Raw genomic sequence first — 15,370 nt, 5'->3', positions numbered from 1 at the left:
CAGACAAGGTGCTGCCCACAGTCCTGCAGAAAGCAGAGGTCTCCATACTGAGTCAGACCGAGTGTAAGAAGAGCTACGGCCCTGTCTCACCACGCATGCTGTGTGCCGGTGTCCCCTCTGGAGAGAGGGACGCCTGTAGGGTGAGCTCCCATCTGACTCAGTCACCTGTATTTTCATTCATACTAGTGTGTGAAACATTAAGAAGCACAAGAATTAATTAAAGAGGTATTCTTTCTTCATTAACTGTACCATTTGTATTTCAGGGGGATTCCGGGGGACCTCTGTCCTGTCAGGCACCAGGTGGGGGTCGCTGGTTCCTGATTGGGATCGTCAGCTGGGGGGCGGGATGTGGCAGACCAAACCTGCCCGGTGTCTACACCAGGGTCAACAAGTTCGCCTCCTGGATCTACAGCCATATCAGCTGACACGATGCAGCTCATCCTCGCCTGGCAGCAGGTGTTCTGAAATATTCTGTCGCTCACACCAAATAAATAAAAACATCTTCAGACAGAGGAAACTGTGTGTGTTTTTTTTCTTCATGTGAACATTATCTGCCTTTTGGTGAGGCTGCAAGGTGCTCTACAAATACCAAAGAAGAGAATGTTAAGAGCCTTTAAACATTTTTATCCTCTCCAGGTATTTCTGCTCCACTCCCTGTTCACAGCATTGACACTGCGCCCATATTAAATTCTGTGACAGTCCAATAATGTCCAAGTTTGATGCCAGATTTGTAATTGCAGGTTCTGTGTTGCTTTGCGCCCCTGTGGAGCATCCAAGGGCGCAGCAACTCAGATTGTAAAAACCTCACACACGTTTCCCCTCAAACACTCTTTTGTCCCTCCGAGCTTAACTCCTTGCGTACACGGCGAGAAAGTTTGCCCACAAATATCTGTGGCACGGATGGTTGTTCCCTCATAGTGGTCCCATTGTCCCCGCACTGCATTCTGGGGCTCCGTGTGACACCTGCCGCCCAGTTCAGGTAAACGGGAGGCGGTGAATACCCGCCGCATCCGAGCCGCTCAGGTCGGATTTCTGCGCCTTTTTTTTCTCTTCTTCTTTCTTTCTTTTGGTGCAAAGGAAGCGACAGCGGGGGTTTCCTCTCTCTCCATCGTTTTCTATGCCTGAGGTATTGTTGCATATCGCCTCTCCGGAGCTGAACGGGACAGTGCTATGAGGACTCTCCCCAAAAGCAAAACTTGCGAAGTGTACTCCGTCTCTGGGCATGGACACTCAGGCTGCTCCGCTGCACAGGTAAGCCATCACTTTGCTCTTTTCCTCCTGCGTGTAAAAGACGATGCCAAACCGGACTTTGCTTTCTGCAAGAACGACTTTCTCAAATTATCCTGGCTGCATCAAAAAAAAAAAAAAGGTTCTTTAATTAACTTTTAGACCATTTTTTTTCCTTACAACACCAGAGGCATGCTTCATAATCAGTGCCCATCAAACCTGCACATCCATGGTTCATCTTGATAGCGAAATCCGTCTCTAGGGATTTGGGTGTCTGGTTCTCATGAATGTCCATGCCACTTGATTGAGTGCTGACACCGCAGAGCCAGGCCGTGGGAAAGCAGACCCCTGTAGCCACGCTTTGTCTGCTCCTCCGGGGAATCCTGCCAACCCCTTAAATGTTTTAGGAGATCCTTTCAGCTCAAAGATGTTCACCGTTGCTCTCAGTAAATCAATGTCTGTCCAGTCATAAAATCTATGGCTCATTGATTGAGGCATACAACAGGCTGCATTTTCTTTACTGCTCCTCTGTGTGTCACATAGAAATAAAATCCAAACAATTAGAAGCAACTTGAGCACAGACATAAAAAAAAAAAGCCGGTATGATATTTGAGTCATGTTCTTGTCTCTGGAAGGGAGAGGGGGAGTTAAAGGAGCCCACCCAGTCGCTGAGCCCCCCCACGAAGCCTGAGGATCAAGCAGAGAAGAGGGCGGAAGGGGGGAAAGCTCCGGCCTGTGGCTCCTGGAGGAGGTGGATGTTAGGTCTCCTGCCTTTCTTCCCCTTCACTGCCGCCATTGCACTGACCCTCCACTACTTAACATGTGAGTACAGACCTGCTTTGGTGTTTTAGATTTCTCTTCGACCTCTCCCGTCCTTAAAAATGTGTTTATTTTGACTTGCACCCAGAGTCATCTATAGTGCACCTGTCTCAAATCTCTTCCTCCTCCTCCTCCTCCTCCAGCTCCGCCCTCCTCTGTGTTCTTCCTCGGAGGCAGCGTGGAGTTCCCAAACCTGAGCTTCTCCTCAGAGCTGACTGACTCCACCTCCCCACAGTTCCGCCTGCAGGCTCAGGCTTTGAACCATTATGTAAGTGGAACGTTGGATTTGTCAGTCACTGCCTCCCCTCTGAATGACACATTTTGGTGTTTGACCTTCCCCGTCTGGGCCGAAGCTGATCTTGCTGCTCTAACATTGATATGGTTTACTACAGCAGGCTGCTAGTGCCTTTTACGCTGTGCTTTCAAAACACTGCTGCCATCTTTCTCATTCCTATTCTCCCCTCCCGCGGTTTGTCTTTGCATTCTTATTCATATGCTTTTCACCTTTTCTACTTTGTCCTCTATCTCCCTCCCTGTCCCCTCGCCCTGTCTCTCTCTGGTGGTGTTAAATGTAAAGCTGAAACAGGAGCCGGGCACAGTGTGTGTGTGCGCGCGAGTTCCCGAGATCCCCAGGGACAGGGCCCTTTCAGGGCTGAGGACAAGCCTGGCGTTTGTGAGCCCAGCTAGGCCCAGGCAGCAAGAGTGAGAGGAAGAGCAGGCCTTCAATAAAAACATTGTCTGTGCAGCTTTCACACAATCAGCCACTCTGTGCGCTGTAGACTACAAAGAGCAGGAGAACCTCGGTTTGACGCAGGGGTTGAGAAGGAAAGACAGGGCAGTAGGGCAGGCTGGGATGACAGAAGGATCGGGAGTTGGACAGAGATACGACAAGGGGGATTTGGATTTTGAGAGCAAAATGTCAGATGCACGGCTGCACATTCTTGCTCGGCAGTTGGGAATTGGTGAATTGAAAGGTGGAAATTCCCAAAAGTCTGCAGCGACATCCAGTAATGTCCCTGTAATCAGCTGTGAGGGTGAGTTCGCAGGCTTGTTAAGTGGTCATAGTATCTGTGCGGCGATCTGTTCATTAAAGAACAGGTGAAGTCGAGGCCAGCCCATACCACCCAGGGTCTTAGCTGCACACAGCCGGCAGGTAGAAACACAATGGAGCTCTGTGCTGCTCAAAGTCAACATACACACATGCAGAGTCTGATACACACACACAGACACACAAGAACAATGCGTTTCTTGAACTCAGGCTGCACGTTCAACCAGTTGTGTTCATGTGTCACTTACATGGGAACAGTGACCTCACTTGCACCGCTGTGATGTCACAGCTACAGCACTGTAGTGTGTACAGTGTGGGGATTAATGTTTCGTTTTCTGTCTTTTTCTTTTTGTTTTTTTGAAAACAGTTCTCAGAACTCTACGAGTCTTCTCCGTGGAGCTCCTACTACCTGCGCTCAGGAATTACTGCCTTCAGGTATCCTGCACCAAAACAAAACCCAATGATAAACTGCAATGTGCAAGAATTTCTGAATATAAAGAATATGCACGACAATAACATTACTCAGCTGTATGTCCCCTGCTGTCAGCTTCAGCAACATTGAAAACCCTTTGTGTGACAGTGAAGGAGCAGAAGGGCTCAATGTCTTCTACTGGAGTAAATTCTCCGCCCCAGACGATGTTGCTATGGCGATCCGGTCGTCCAGCCCGGAGAGGCTGCAGCGCAGGCTTCCCGGCAGCCACAAGATGCAGCGGGACAGCCGCAACGGGCAGCGCTACTACATGGAGCGAGATGACGACATGCTCCACCTACTGGGTAGAGGCTCTCACTGTTGTCTGCATGCACGTTAACCACACACATACAGTATGTACAGTCTCTGCAATATGTAGATATTAGCTATACGGTAACTCTACAAATGCTTCACACACCACACATTTCAAATAGACACACTTGATTTAGAAACTAGTCATTAACATCATCATTGTAAAGGCTTTATAATGATTTCACACGTGTTTTATTAACAAATTTATAGTACTTATATTTCAGTTTTATTTACTATATTTCTCTAGAGTTTTACTAATAGTATTTTGACATCTGACGTGTGTGTGTGTGTGTGTGTCTGTGTGTGTCTGTAGGTCTGGACCCTGACGACTTTGAATCAGAAGAAAAATCAGACAAGATTAAGAATCCAAATAGCATCCAGAGTGGGAAGTGGCAGCTTGGCTTCCAAGGTGAGGGGAGCACACATCTGGTGTTGATGCTAACAAAATCTTTTTGTGTTGAACTCAAGCAGAACCAATACCGCCGACTGATGCCTGTAGTGCTGCTTTTGGAGTGCCCATGTAGTGAAACACTTGTTGTCGCATTTGTTATTTGCTTTTGATTACAGTAGAGTACATTGTAAGGTTGTGTGGTTGGTTGACTTCATGTGTGCCTCTATACTGGGCATTAGAGGTCACTGAATGGATTTATGTGTACGTAACTGATGTGAATTATAAGCTGTGGCTTTCGTACTCAACTTGACAAACATCTATGGGAGATTCTGGACCAGCATATTAAGATTAACACAGACAGTATGACTTAAGGTAAATATCACCATTACTTTCTCCGTGTAGCAATGTCCTTTGACCTCTACGCCAAATATGGCAACAACCGCACCCTGAGCCTCGTGAGTCCCAAGAAGCCGTACTACCAGTGGCGTCTGCGCGTGCCGTCGGGTCACGTAGTTCGACTAGTTATCCTCACCCTGCATGGTGCCACGCCAGGAAGCTGCACCGCCCACAAGCTCTCAGCCTACGACTTCCTGCTTCCTTTACAGAACAAGATCATTGCCAGGTAAAGACATTTAACTGAGTTCCTCTGGGGAGATCAGAGGTCAACACTGTTTCTTACAGAACTGTGTCAGTGCAAAAATATTTGTATATAATTTGATGTATATATATATTTTTTTATATATGGCTATACTTGATGCATGCGTCTATCTCAGGTGGTGTGGGCTGCCTGTCTCGGGTTCGTCTCCAGTCATGAAGCTGACATCCTCTGGGAATGTCATGTTAGTCACCTTCTCCTTCAGCAGACAGAGGGATGGAGCAATCTTCAAAGCATACTTCCAGGCCATCCCGAAAGCAGGTAGTAGAGTATTCTCACAAACAGACAAACAGACGTCTCATTTCTGCTAATCTTGTCTGATGTGTTCATGTCGCTGCTTTCATGCTGGAATGATCTATTTGCAATGCTCAACGTATGAAGAGCAAAGTTACCTTGGTGTTATTGTGTATTCTGTGCTCTTACCTATGTCACCATCTCCCCCTACAGGTTGTGGAGGGTCAATTTCCTCTTGGAACGGCTCCATTTCCTCACCCTACTACCCTTCCTATTACCCTCCAAATATAGACTGCACCTGGACACTGCGGGTGAGCCACATGTGTGTATGTACGTACATGTGCTTGCGTGTGTGTGTGTGTGTGCGCGTGTGTGTGTGTGTGTGTGTGTGTGCGTGCGTGTGCGTGCGTGTGCGTGCGTGTGCTAGAAGCAGTGAAAAACAAAGAAAAAGTCGACAGTAAAAATGAAAGAGTGAATCATCCGTCTGTTACTTAGCCTGTCTTCACTCCGACATTCGTTAGTCATCCGTGGTTTCTTTATCAGGCACCGTTGCCAGGATACCTGATCTCCATGACGATTGTGACGATGGACATTCAGGATTCCTTGTCATCAGACGGCTGTGAGAAAGACTGGCTGGATGTTGGAGGGGTCAAGTGAGTCATGAAACTGAACTGTGTTGCAATCAAGGTGCACACAGGCAAGCGCTGGGATTAGCACGGCATCCAAATCAGTCAGATTTTAAAAAAAAAAAAAAAAAAAAAAAATGTTTTGATAATATTCCTTCAATCACTCTGAGTACCAGTGTATTTTATCACATAATTGTTTAAGACATTTTAATATTTTCCAATTCCTTTCTTTTGTGCTTCTCTGTATCTAGACTATGTAACCCGGTATCAGACAGCAGCAAAAAGCGAGTGTACTCCTCTCCTCTCTCCCTCCACTTCCACTCCGATGAATCTCTCACTCACAAGGGCTTCTACTTGCTCTACCGAGCCTTCTCTCCAGAGGGCAGTAAGTAATATCTGATGCTTTCACCTCATCGTAGCGATTTTGTAAGTGCAGTGTAAGGTTTTTTTTTTTGTTTGTTTTTTTTCAATTTAACACCTAAACAATCTAAATTAAGCTCCTTGCTTCCTCCCGCGCTTTCCTTGCTCTATCTCCAGCGTGTCCTCGCCAGTTTCGCTGTGGGGATGGGCGCTGTATCCCTCTGAGGAAGGTGTGTGATGGAGTGAAAGACTGCTCAGATGGACGCGATGAGGCTAAATGCTGTAAGTGTTGTTGCCTAAGCGCTGCACACTTGTCCCACCATGTCTTCTATTCTTAAAATTGAGTGATCTTTAGTTTATATATAATTTTTCGGCCTAACAAGATGTTGAAAAGTTGTTTGCCTGTCTCCTTTATTTCTGAAAGTGTCAAACTTTACTATTACTTTGATTTTAAGGACATAAACCTTGTGCTAGACTCAGATTTGCTTGTGTTTTTGTGTTTCAATGTGCATGTTTGCACATATGTGTAAAACATGTAGCATCCTGCAGGCCAGGGGAGATATTGTGTGGTAATGGCCAGTGTAAGCCTCAAAGCAGCCAGTGTGTCAGTCAGAGCACCTGTGCAGACAGCAGTGAGGAAGGCACCTGTGGTGAGCAGAGACACTAATGCTGATGTAACACATACATGTGCTGTTCCGTGTTTGAAAAGCTCACTTTAAGGGGGTTCGTTCTGTTTCCTCCTGCCAGGAGGTAAATGTTATCACGTGTGTCCCAACAAGGTGTGTTTGCCAAAGTCTTCAGTGTGTGATGGTGTTACTGACTGCAAAGACCGTAGTGATGAACTCAACTGTACCAGAGCATGTGAGTAGTCATGACATCAGTTACTGGTTTCACTCACTGATAGAAAAGACAATATGCTGTGTTTTTATATTTTGAGTGACCTTTAGTTCTTTTTGGCTGAGTTTGTCTTTCATTCTCTTTAGATCTGAAAGGCTGTTCCTCGTCCTCATATAAATGTGCCAATGGAAAGTGTGTTAGTAAGGTCAACCCTGAGTGTGATGGAACAAAAGACTGTTTTGACGGCTCTGATGAGCTGCGCTGTGGTAAGCACTCACTCACAAACTCAGCCTCAGACTGCCTCAGCTACTTGTGCAAAAGATGGAGTAACCTCATGGGTTCTCATGCCCATTTCTTTTTTTTTTTTTTTGGCTCCCTCTCCGTCTCTTCCTCCCAGGCTGTGGCACCAGGCCCAGAAAACGTACTAAGATAGTGGGAGGCTCTGACGCCGGAGCTGGGTCGTGGCCATGGCAGGTCAGCCTCCAGATGGATCGCTATGGCCACGTCTGTGGAGCCACCCTGGTCTCCAACCGCTGGCTCATCTCTGCAGCTCACTGCTTCCAGGACTCAGATGCCATTAAGTATGAAAGATTCCTGAAAGCCTCATCATGATAGTCATGTATATGTACTCTTCATGCATAGTGTGTCTGCAGATACTCAGACGCTCGTGCATGGCGGGCCTACATGGGAATGCGTGTGATGACTATGGGGAACAATGGAGCAGCCACCAGACCGATCCGGCGAATCCTCCTCCACCCACAGTACGACCAGTTCACCTCTGACTATGACATCGCCCTTCTCGAGCTCAGCGCTCCTGTCTTCTTCAATGACTTGGTGCAGCCTGTGTGTGTCCCCGCCTCCTCACACACCTTCACCACAGGGACCAGCTGCTATGTCACAGGCTGGGGGGTCCTCATGGAGGACGGTAAGAGCTGGTCAAAACTATTACACAAAAAGTATGGTCATAATTGAACTTTCTTGTAAAGCAGGGCCTTGATAAAAATTTGGGAAGTTGGAAAGTAATTTTGAGGCAGCTGCAGTATAGACAATCGACTCAAACTGTTTTCATTTTGTGTGTTTGTGTTGATTATAGGTGAGCTGGCCTCTCGCTTACAAGAGGCCTCAGTGAAGATCATCAACAGGAACACTTGTAACAAACTATATGATGACGCCGTCACTCCCAGGATGCTGTGCGCTGGGAACTTGCAGGGAGGGGTGGACGCCTGCCAGGTGAGTGTGTGCATTAGTACTGTTAACACTCATTCACTCATCATTGTTGTGTGATAACATGTTGTTCGTCATAACATTTCCCAGATCTTCTGTCTAAACCACAAAAGAGAATGTGAGCATTAAGAAGAAAAAAAAGTATCTAAATTTACCCTGGCTTACCTCCTCGTGTGAAGGCACAGCTATGCAGAAAACCAAACACATTTCCAATAAAGGCTGAGGAGAGGTGTTGGCTTTTACTGAAACAGTTGTGAAACTGAGAAAACAGTTACCATGTAGTGGTTACATAGCAGATAAGGATGAGATTTCATACACAACAGTTAAACCAAATGTAGTATATGAATGTGGGAATGAATTAGCGCAGTACAGGTAACCTGGATTCACTGAAGTATAGACTAGTTAGCTGCCGGATTAGCTAGCTAACAACATTGTCCCTCATGCCAGGAAGAAACAAAGTATCACGAGTGAAAGATCTACAATAAGTCCTCAAAGAAAGTAAGTAATTAATCTAGTAAACATACACACTGAGTTAACAATAGTAAAAGTAAGAGTAACCGACTGTGACAGTTAGCCCAACAGTAGCTAAATTAACTAACAGCAACTTAAAATGTTGTATTAGCAACACATTAGCCTCAGACAGCTAGCATAATGGCTAGCTTGGTTAGCAGTTAGCTAATTATCAAATCACAATCACTAAACAGCTTGGCCTATATTAAAAAAGACACCTACACATAATGCTCCAACAAGGACATATGGGGAGTAGATAAAAAAATGCCAATATTTGCTTTGTTTCAGATCAGACAAAATGGCAGGTGGTGGTGTCAGTAGCAACCGAAGGTTCGATTTGAAATCATTTCCTATTCATTAGCCTATTTACTATCAAAGATTTTATGTGTGTTCAAATTTACAGTGTGTAAATGCATGCACTGTTATAGTGCCCTAAAAATTTAAACAGTGGCTCGTGGCTCTACAGCTGTCAGCGATGACTCAAAATAATGCTGATTAGAAAGTGTCTGAAATCTCAATTCACTGATTGAGTAAACTGTTGAGTGTCCATTATTGTGGGGGTAGTGAATGAGTGAGCAATGGGGTGATTTGTACACAGCCAACTGCTCGTGACTGAATATTTCAACACTCGAGTGGCTCATGATTTCTGTCCCTGGATTTCTTTCCATATGACTTGAACTTTCTGTAACGAAACCTCACTTCAGCTGCTCCGGAAATATTTCGACATCGTGTGCTCTGAATTTGGCAAATAATCCACACACTCAATTTTTAAAAAATGGATCAGACAATATACTGCATGTATTGATCTTTTTTGTTTGACTATTATCTGTATGTGTGTGTGCTTGTGTGTGGCCTCAGGGTGATTCGGGAGGTCCGTTGGTGTGTCTAGAGCGTGGCAGACGGTGGTTCCTGGCGGGGATCGTGAGCTGGGGTGAAGGCTGCGCGAGGCAGAACCGTCCCGGCGTCTACACACAGGTGGTCAAGTTCACTGACTGGATCCATCAGCAGACTAAAGGACAGGTGTGACTGAACACCAGACTGCCACGAGCAAAACGACAGACTTAACACACAGGACGAAGGCTTCAGATGTGGAGTCATCTCCAGACTGCTGTCATGACAACACATTCACTCAGTTTTTGAGAGCATGTTCATGGCAAACACACCAGTGGGGGCATCATCCCTGCTGAACCAACCAGCTTCCGTACAGTCTCTGCTAGCTCAGACCTGGTCTCAAACAGTGGCTATGTTGACGTGCACAAAAACTTCAGCACTTAACCTGAATATTAAATTAACTTGGTTCTGGGTCACTGCACATAAATGTTAGAATTTGCTTGGAATGCATTACTTAGATGACAAGATTTATGATGAAATACTCCAAAATAAGATTTTATGCTGTAAAAACACACTCTGCACACATGTAGACTGAACTGTGGGTCAGTATTTATTTTTATCACAAAAAATATTGGTACATGCTACTTACAAATCTTACGATCCAAATTTTCCTCCTATTTATTAGATGAAACTTGGCACTCATTATCTCATGTCTATAGTTTTCAAAAGAAAGTTTTAAAAATTTTAATTTATCAGAAAAACTTTAAAAACAATTTAAGTGAAAATCTGATTATTACAAACACCATTTGCTGCGCAAACACTTTGGGACGTGACTTAATCAACAGCTCATTTCCTTTTTCTCCATATTTTTGCTCTCTGCTTTCAGTTTATATAAGGCATCTTCTGAGCTGGACTTGCCACAAGAGGCCCTCAGTCATTGTAAACTTGGCCTTCTCGCAGCTAAAAGCACAAATTTTATTTGCGAAGGATCATAAATCCAAGTAGAAATCTGGTTAACTGTTCTGCTTTCAGAAAATCTAAAAAAACAAAAAAACTAATATATTTATCTCTGTTAAATGCATTTTGTGGTCTACAGTTTTGGAAGTAACAGTGTGTTTAAGTCTCTGCACCAAAGACCAGCCTGTAGCAGATGGATAGGTCAGTACCTACGTAAACATCAGGCTTCAAAGCAGATTGGAGGTTGGCCAAAGTACGACCAGGAGCCAGGTTATGCTCTGCATGCTTCTGTTGCCAGTTACCTCCTGCTTCCTAATGTTTCTACCCTTCCTCTTTTTCCTGTCCCGGTTGCACTGTTCACAACCGAGTTGGCGAATATTGGGGCTGCCAAAAAAAAACTGTCTTTTTATTGGATGTGGAAACAGTTCTCTCCCCACAATATGTAACCGTGTATTTTTGCCCTCGTCTCCATTCTTCCATGTACTGTATATGTGTGTTCACAGACTCACTGTATGTGTTGTTTTTGTACTGTATGTGTATGTATGTGTTTTTGTATATCATGCGTTTTATCTGAATCATAGCCTTATGTTAAATATATTCTGTAGTTGAGTGAATAATCCCTCAATAGGAAGTGGTAATATATTTTTCATTTCAGATTTACTGTGAGGTTTTAATTTATCTTTACGGTGCCTCCTCTCTACTTCATGCTCAATGCTCCTCATAAAACCATAATGCAGCTGATGCTGGTGTACACACTGGCATTTTCCCAGGTCTCACGTCTCATTCAGCTCACATCACCACCCAGTGGCCAATCTGTACTATTGCCTCTTTTACTGTATTTCCTGAGGGGGTGATGCACCTTACACCCAAAGCATTGCTAAATGATATCAGAGTAAATGCCTTTATATTAAAGACACCTGTTTCTCGTCAAAACGCTTGTACTTGTTGAATTTTTTTTCATCATGATTTCTTAACTTTGGGCCGGGGAGTCTTTACTGCTTCACTATTGGCGCTTTTAACGTTTAACCGCTGAGAGTGTGAGACACCTGTGCACTGGCTATATATTATATATTAATGACTAATGACCCAAGGACCTGTAAGCGCAGGTTGCCCGTCTATGAAATCAGTATTTTTTAGGCTACATGCTTTCCGAGGAGCAGCTCTTTATTTACATCCTGAGGAAAGATCGACAGTTTAGAATCAGAGACAAGCGTCTGCCAAGTTGTTGGTCTGGACACCGCTCACGCGCCTACGTGCGGATCATCGCGTACGCCAATCTACATTGCTACATGATTTCATCACAGAGTTGCCCTGTGCGCATCCTTTATGGCAAACAGTGGTGAGTATCTTGTTCTGAATATAGAATAAGTTGCAGAGAGTGTTTCGGTAGGAACTGATTCATGTATAAAAAAATATGTCTCAAAATTGCTCAAAAAGAGCCACTTTGGAAACCACAGTATTTTCTCATCAACACCTCGCCGGTTGATGGGTTGACCACTAGGGAGAACCAAAAAAAGGGGACTGCTGTTACGCGGCTTGGGTGTGTCAGCGGACGTCACGGATGTCCGCTGTCCGGTCGTGGTACTGTGGGAACTGTATAAATACGCGCCGCTATCCAAAACGATGGGAAAAAGTTGCACTGGAGTTCAAGCGTGGTGTCCTGTTGCGTGATCTCCCGCAGCTATCCTCAGGAAACCAACCATCTCCAGCCAAGCTCGCTGTGCTGTCTGTAGTCCACTCTTTGGGGGAAAAACAGCAGGAATAAAACTTGTTTCATATTTTATATTTGAAAGCCGCTTTCTGCATCGGAGTCGCCAGACATGATGAATTGTATTCTCATCTGCCTGCTATGTGGATTGTATGGTGTTTTGGCAAAAGGTGAGTAACAGGTTTACTTTTATCGCTGCACTACATGCAGAGTAGATTAGAAGTTATGTTCATGTGTTCAATACGTTGTTTATGTATTTAAAGTACTTATTGAGAAATATTCAACGCAACATTTGTATTTTCTTAATTCAGTTTTAACTTTGTAAACCGAAGAGAAAACTTATTGCACGTTGCAACCTGTAGAAAACGACTTTTATCATTGATATTTTTTTTACTAATAACCAGAGAGTCCTAGTTATTAAACATCTGGGAGATCTTTGAAAGGAGAGTAATTTCCATCACCGACACAGAGCAGTCAACTTTTTCTTTGGAGGAAGACAAAAGACGCGCAAATTCCTGTGGAGTGTGCGCGCGCTCATTAATCAGTCAATTAAGCGGCTGGTGAGATCGTTGTCCAGCTTGTAAACCTCTGTCCGCTCCAAGTGCAGCGAGGGAGATAAGCGCTGTCCTGCGGGACTCTTGTTTGGATAACGCGGACCTCTGTGGCCGGGCTCCTTGTGCGTTTGGCCCCGGTTGAATGGACACACGCAGGGCGTTGTTTCCTGAGACTGATGAGTTTGTCAAATGGAGGCTCTGATTGAAATGAATGAGGGGTCGCGACCGACTGAAGGAAAATATCCACTGAGCAGGAACCGATGTTAATGTGCGCTTATTGCTGAAACAGTTGGCAGGTTGCTCTTGTGCGCGCCACAGATCTCCGCGCTGTTCTTAGCCAAAAAGGGGGACTTTTTTTCTACTGGAAAATAAATGCAAACATTTACTCTTATCTTTTTTATTATTATTATTATTATTTTTTTGCATTAAATATCTTTTATTACAAACAATCAACTCAACTCACATGTAGGCCTACTGCAGTACTTTGAAGTCCTGTGCGTATTTAGCACTTTAATGAAAATCAAAGCAATTGTTTCCCGTAGTTGTTTCAACAAATATTTGTTCCGCTTTTTGTTTACAAAAAATAAACAGGACTAATGATGTCATCTTAGATAAACATTTTTCTGAAAAAATGCATCACTAATGAAACCGCCAAACAAATAATTAAAAAGATTTATAAGAAGTAACTAGAGAGGCCACAATAACCCGCTTTACAATGGTTGTATTTACATAGCCTACATAAATTCCCATGTCATTACATTAATGTTCAGTCAGCCCAATGCCATAGTCAAAGTTCATATTATGATATTAACACATTACTAAGAAAAATGTACTGATTTCCTTTCTTCAGAAAAAAATAGAGATATAAGTATAATTGAGAAACACCTATATATTATAAGTGAGAAAAGAATATCTCCCTAAACATTGCATAATATATAAATGATATCAATTCAGTGATATGTGGTGTTTTTAAAATATTAGTTTCATTTGATGTTGATAACATCAGAAGAATAGGGATATGTTCCCTAGACTGATTCTCTAGAAATGATCTCCACAGATGGAGGCAGTGATATGAATTTCAGGACAAAGGGACTGGAGTTGAATATCATGTTTTTATGGATAACAGAATTTTTCTTTGTGCTGCCAAATGATTCTTCCAAACTTCCTGAAAAGTCAGAAGAAGTTATTTTCCAAAGTAATGATGAGTGAGTGTTTGGAAACCTGCCACAAGAGCAGCATTCAATGTAACTTTTACTTTTCTGCGATTATGACTGTGATGTTGGCTGTGATTCTTGGTTGGGTGAAGTAGCAGGAAAACTGTACTGAATTATTTGGAAATTGGGATCTTAGCTACTTCACAGCTTGTTGAAAAGGCCCCAAAAGGCCCAGAGGAGATCCTTCACTTCCCCTCTGTCTTCCCTTAGCCTGCTGTGTGTGTGTGTGTGTGTGTGTGTGTGTGTGTGTGGGTGTGTTTCTTGCCTACCCACACACTGTCAAATCCAAGGAAATAGTATAGGAAGTGCTAGCAGAGTGAGTAATGCTAGATCTGCTCAATGGGGCATCCACTGGGAACAATGATGCTGACAATGAATGGGAATAATGGACTTTAGTGATAAACTCACTAACTGCCTTACAAGTGATTTAACTACTCACAGAGCAGTGGGATAGTTGTGTTTTGAGGAGTGTTTTGAGATCTGTGTTGTACAATCTATAAGGAGCAGTCAGAGTGAAGGACGGACTTCCCTGAATGATGTTTCCGCTGTTGTTGGGAGGAAGGAAGGGTGGACAGACAGCCGTCTTTATCTCTCATTAATAAACCCCAGCGATGGAGTGGAGAAATGCCTTTTGATTTGATAAACAAGAGGGACACTGCTTACGCATTTCCACGCATGTCGTCAAGTGGCCTGAGCGAGGAGATGCAAGGAGGGTCACAGATACTGTGGCCTGGATGGAGGACGTGCTGGGGAGCTGGGACTCACCAGGACAACTTCTTAAGAATTTGTTTTTGTCCAGTTTGTAATGGACAGTGCTTACAGGAACTGTCCAAAGTATTTATTGGTTGTAAGTGTTTTGTCCTCCAGGATTTCCTCTAAAAGTGCTCTCATATTGAGCTGGCTTGATTCAAGGGAATTTGGATTGGGGTAAATATAAATGCAAAGGTACAATATACTCCACGCCTGTTTACTCAATCAACCCCCCATTTCAGCAGATATATATTCTGGATTACAACCTGACCTTGACCTCTGACCTCACAGGAGAGGGGCAAATAATAGTTCCATATGTGTATTTAAAAAGCCCTTTCTTATAGTTACTATTAAACAACCCGATTTCACACATTCTTAATGCACTTACTCAGTAATTATATGTTGCTTGTGCTCTGTGTTTGCTTCCTTTCTTCTATGTCTGCAGATAAAGAACACAAGGGCAAGTACAGCGTCCCCATCCTGGATGTGAAAACTCAGCAGTTGGTCGTGAACACCAACCAGACACTACTGCTCAGCTGCAGGTGAGTTTCAGGTAGATAGATGTGGGTGCCAGAAAAGCCAACTTTGCGGGAAGGGGTGGAGGTGAGGTGGGACGAGCAAGTGGCACCTGTAAATGAAAGCAC

The 15,370-nt window shown here is 44.0% G+C and overlaps 3 protein-coding genes across 3 annotated transcripts in view; all 3 read left to right on the top strand.

Annotated features, from left to right (window-relative positions):
* Positions 1 to 517, top strand: part of tmprss7 (transmembrane serine protease 7) — an 8,314-nt gene extending 7,797 nt beyond the window's left edge. The window contains exons 17-18 of the mRNA XM_023416914.2: positions 4 to 140; positions 264 to 517. Of these exons, the coding sequence (XP_023272682.1) occupies positions 4 to 140; positions 264 to 425 (299 nt within the window). The 3' untranslated portion in view covers positions 426 to 517. The remainder of the gene's footprint in view (positions 1 to 3; positions 141 to 263) is intronic.
* A 627-nt stretch (positions 518 to 1,144) lies between these two features.
* Positions 1,145 to 11,433, top strand: LOC111662879 (suppressor of tumorigenicity 14 protein homolog). Its single transcript, XM_023416872.2, has 19 exons — positions 1,145 to 1,251; positions 1,863 to 2,049; positions 2,190 to 2,314; positions 3,462 to 3,529; positions 3,675 to 3,868; positions 4,189 to 4,284; positions 4,669 to 4,888; positions 5,040 to 5,182; positions 5,369 to 5,466; positions 5,699 to 5,808; positions 6,033 to 6,166; positions 6,319 to 6,423; positions 6,681 to 6,791; positions 6,889 to 7,002; positions 7,125 to 7,244; positions 7,376 to 7,559; positions 7,632 to 7,903; positions 8,072 to 8,208; positions 9,571 to 11,433. Exons 1-19 carry the CDS (start codon positions 1,171 to 1,173, stop codon positions 9,736 to 9,738), a joined length of 2,667 nt encoding a protein of 888 aa, XP_023272640.1. The 5' UTR covers positions 1,145 to 1,170; the 3' UTR covers positions 9,739 to 11,433.
* A 703-nt stretch (positions 11,434 to 12,136) lies between these two features.
* flt1 (fms related receptor tyrosine kinase 1) overlaps positions 12,137 to 15,370 on the top strand; it is a 40,455-nt gene continuing 37,221 nt past the window's right edge. The window contains exons 1-2 of the mRNA XM_023416957.2: positions 12,137 to 12,378; positions 15,172 to 15,268. Coding sequence (XP_023272725.2) covers positions 12,321 to 12,378; positions 15,172 to 15,268 — 155 coding nt within the window. The 5' untranslated portion in view covers positions 12,137 to 12,320. The remainder of the gene's footprint in view (positions 12,379 to 15,171; positions 15,269 to 15,370) is intronic.

This window comes from Seriola lalandi, unplaced genomic scaffold (assembly GCF_002814215.2).
Source record: "Seriola lalandi dorsalis isolate HSWRI2012SDOR001 ecotype SW California unplaced genomic scaffold, Sedor1 jcf7180002054570, whole genome shotgun sequence".
NCBI lineage: Eukaryota > Metazoa > Chordata > Actinopteri > Carangiformes > Carangidae > Seriola > Seriola lalandi.
The sequence above is the reverse complement of the archived record's forward strand: the minus strand, read 5'-3'. Positions and strand labels throughout refer to the sequence as shown.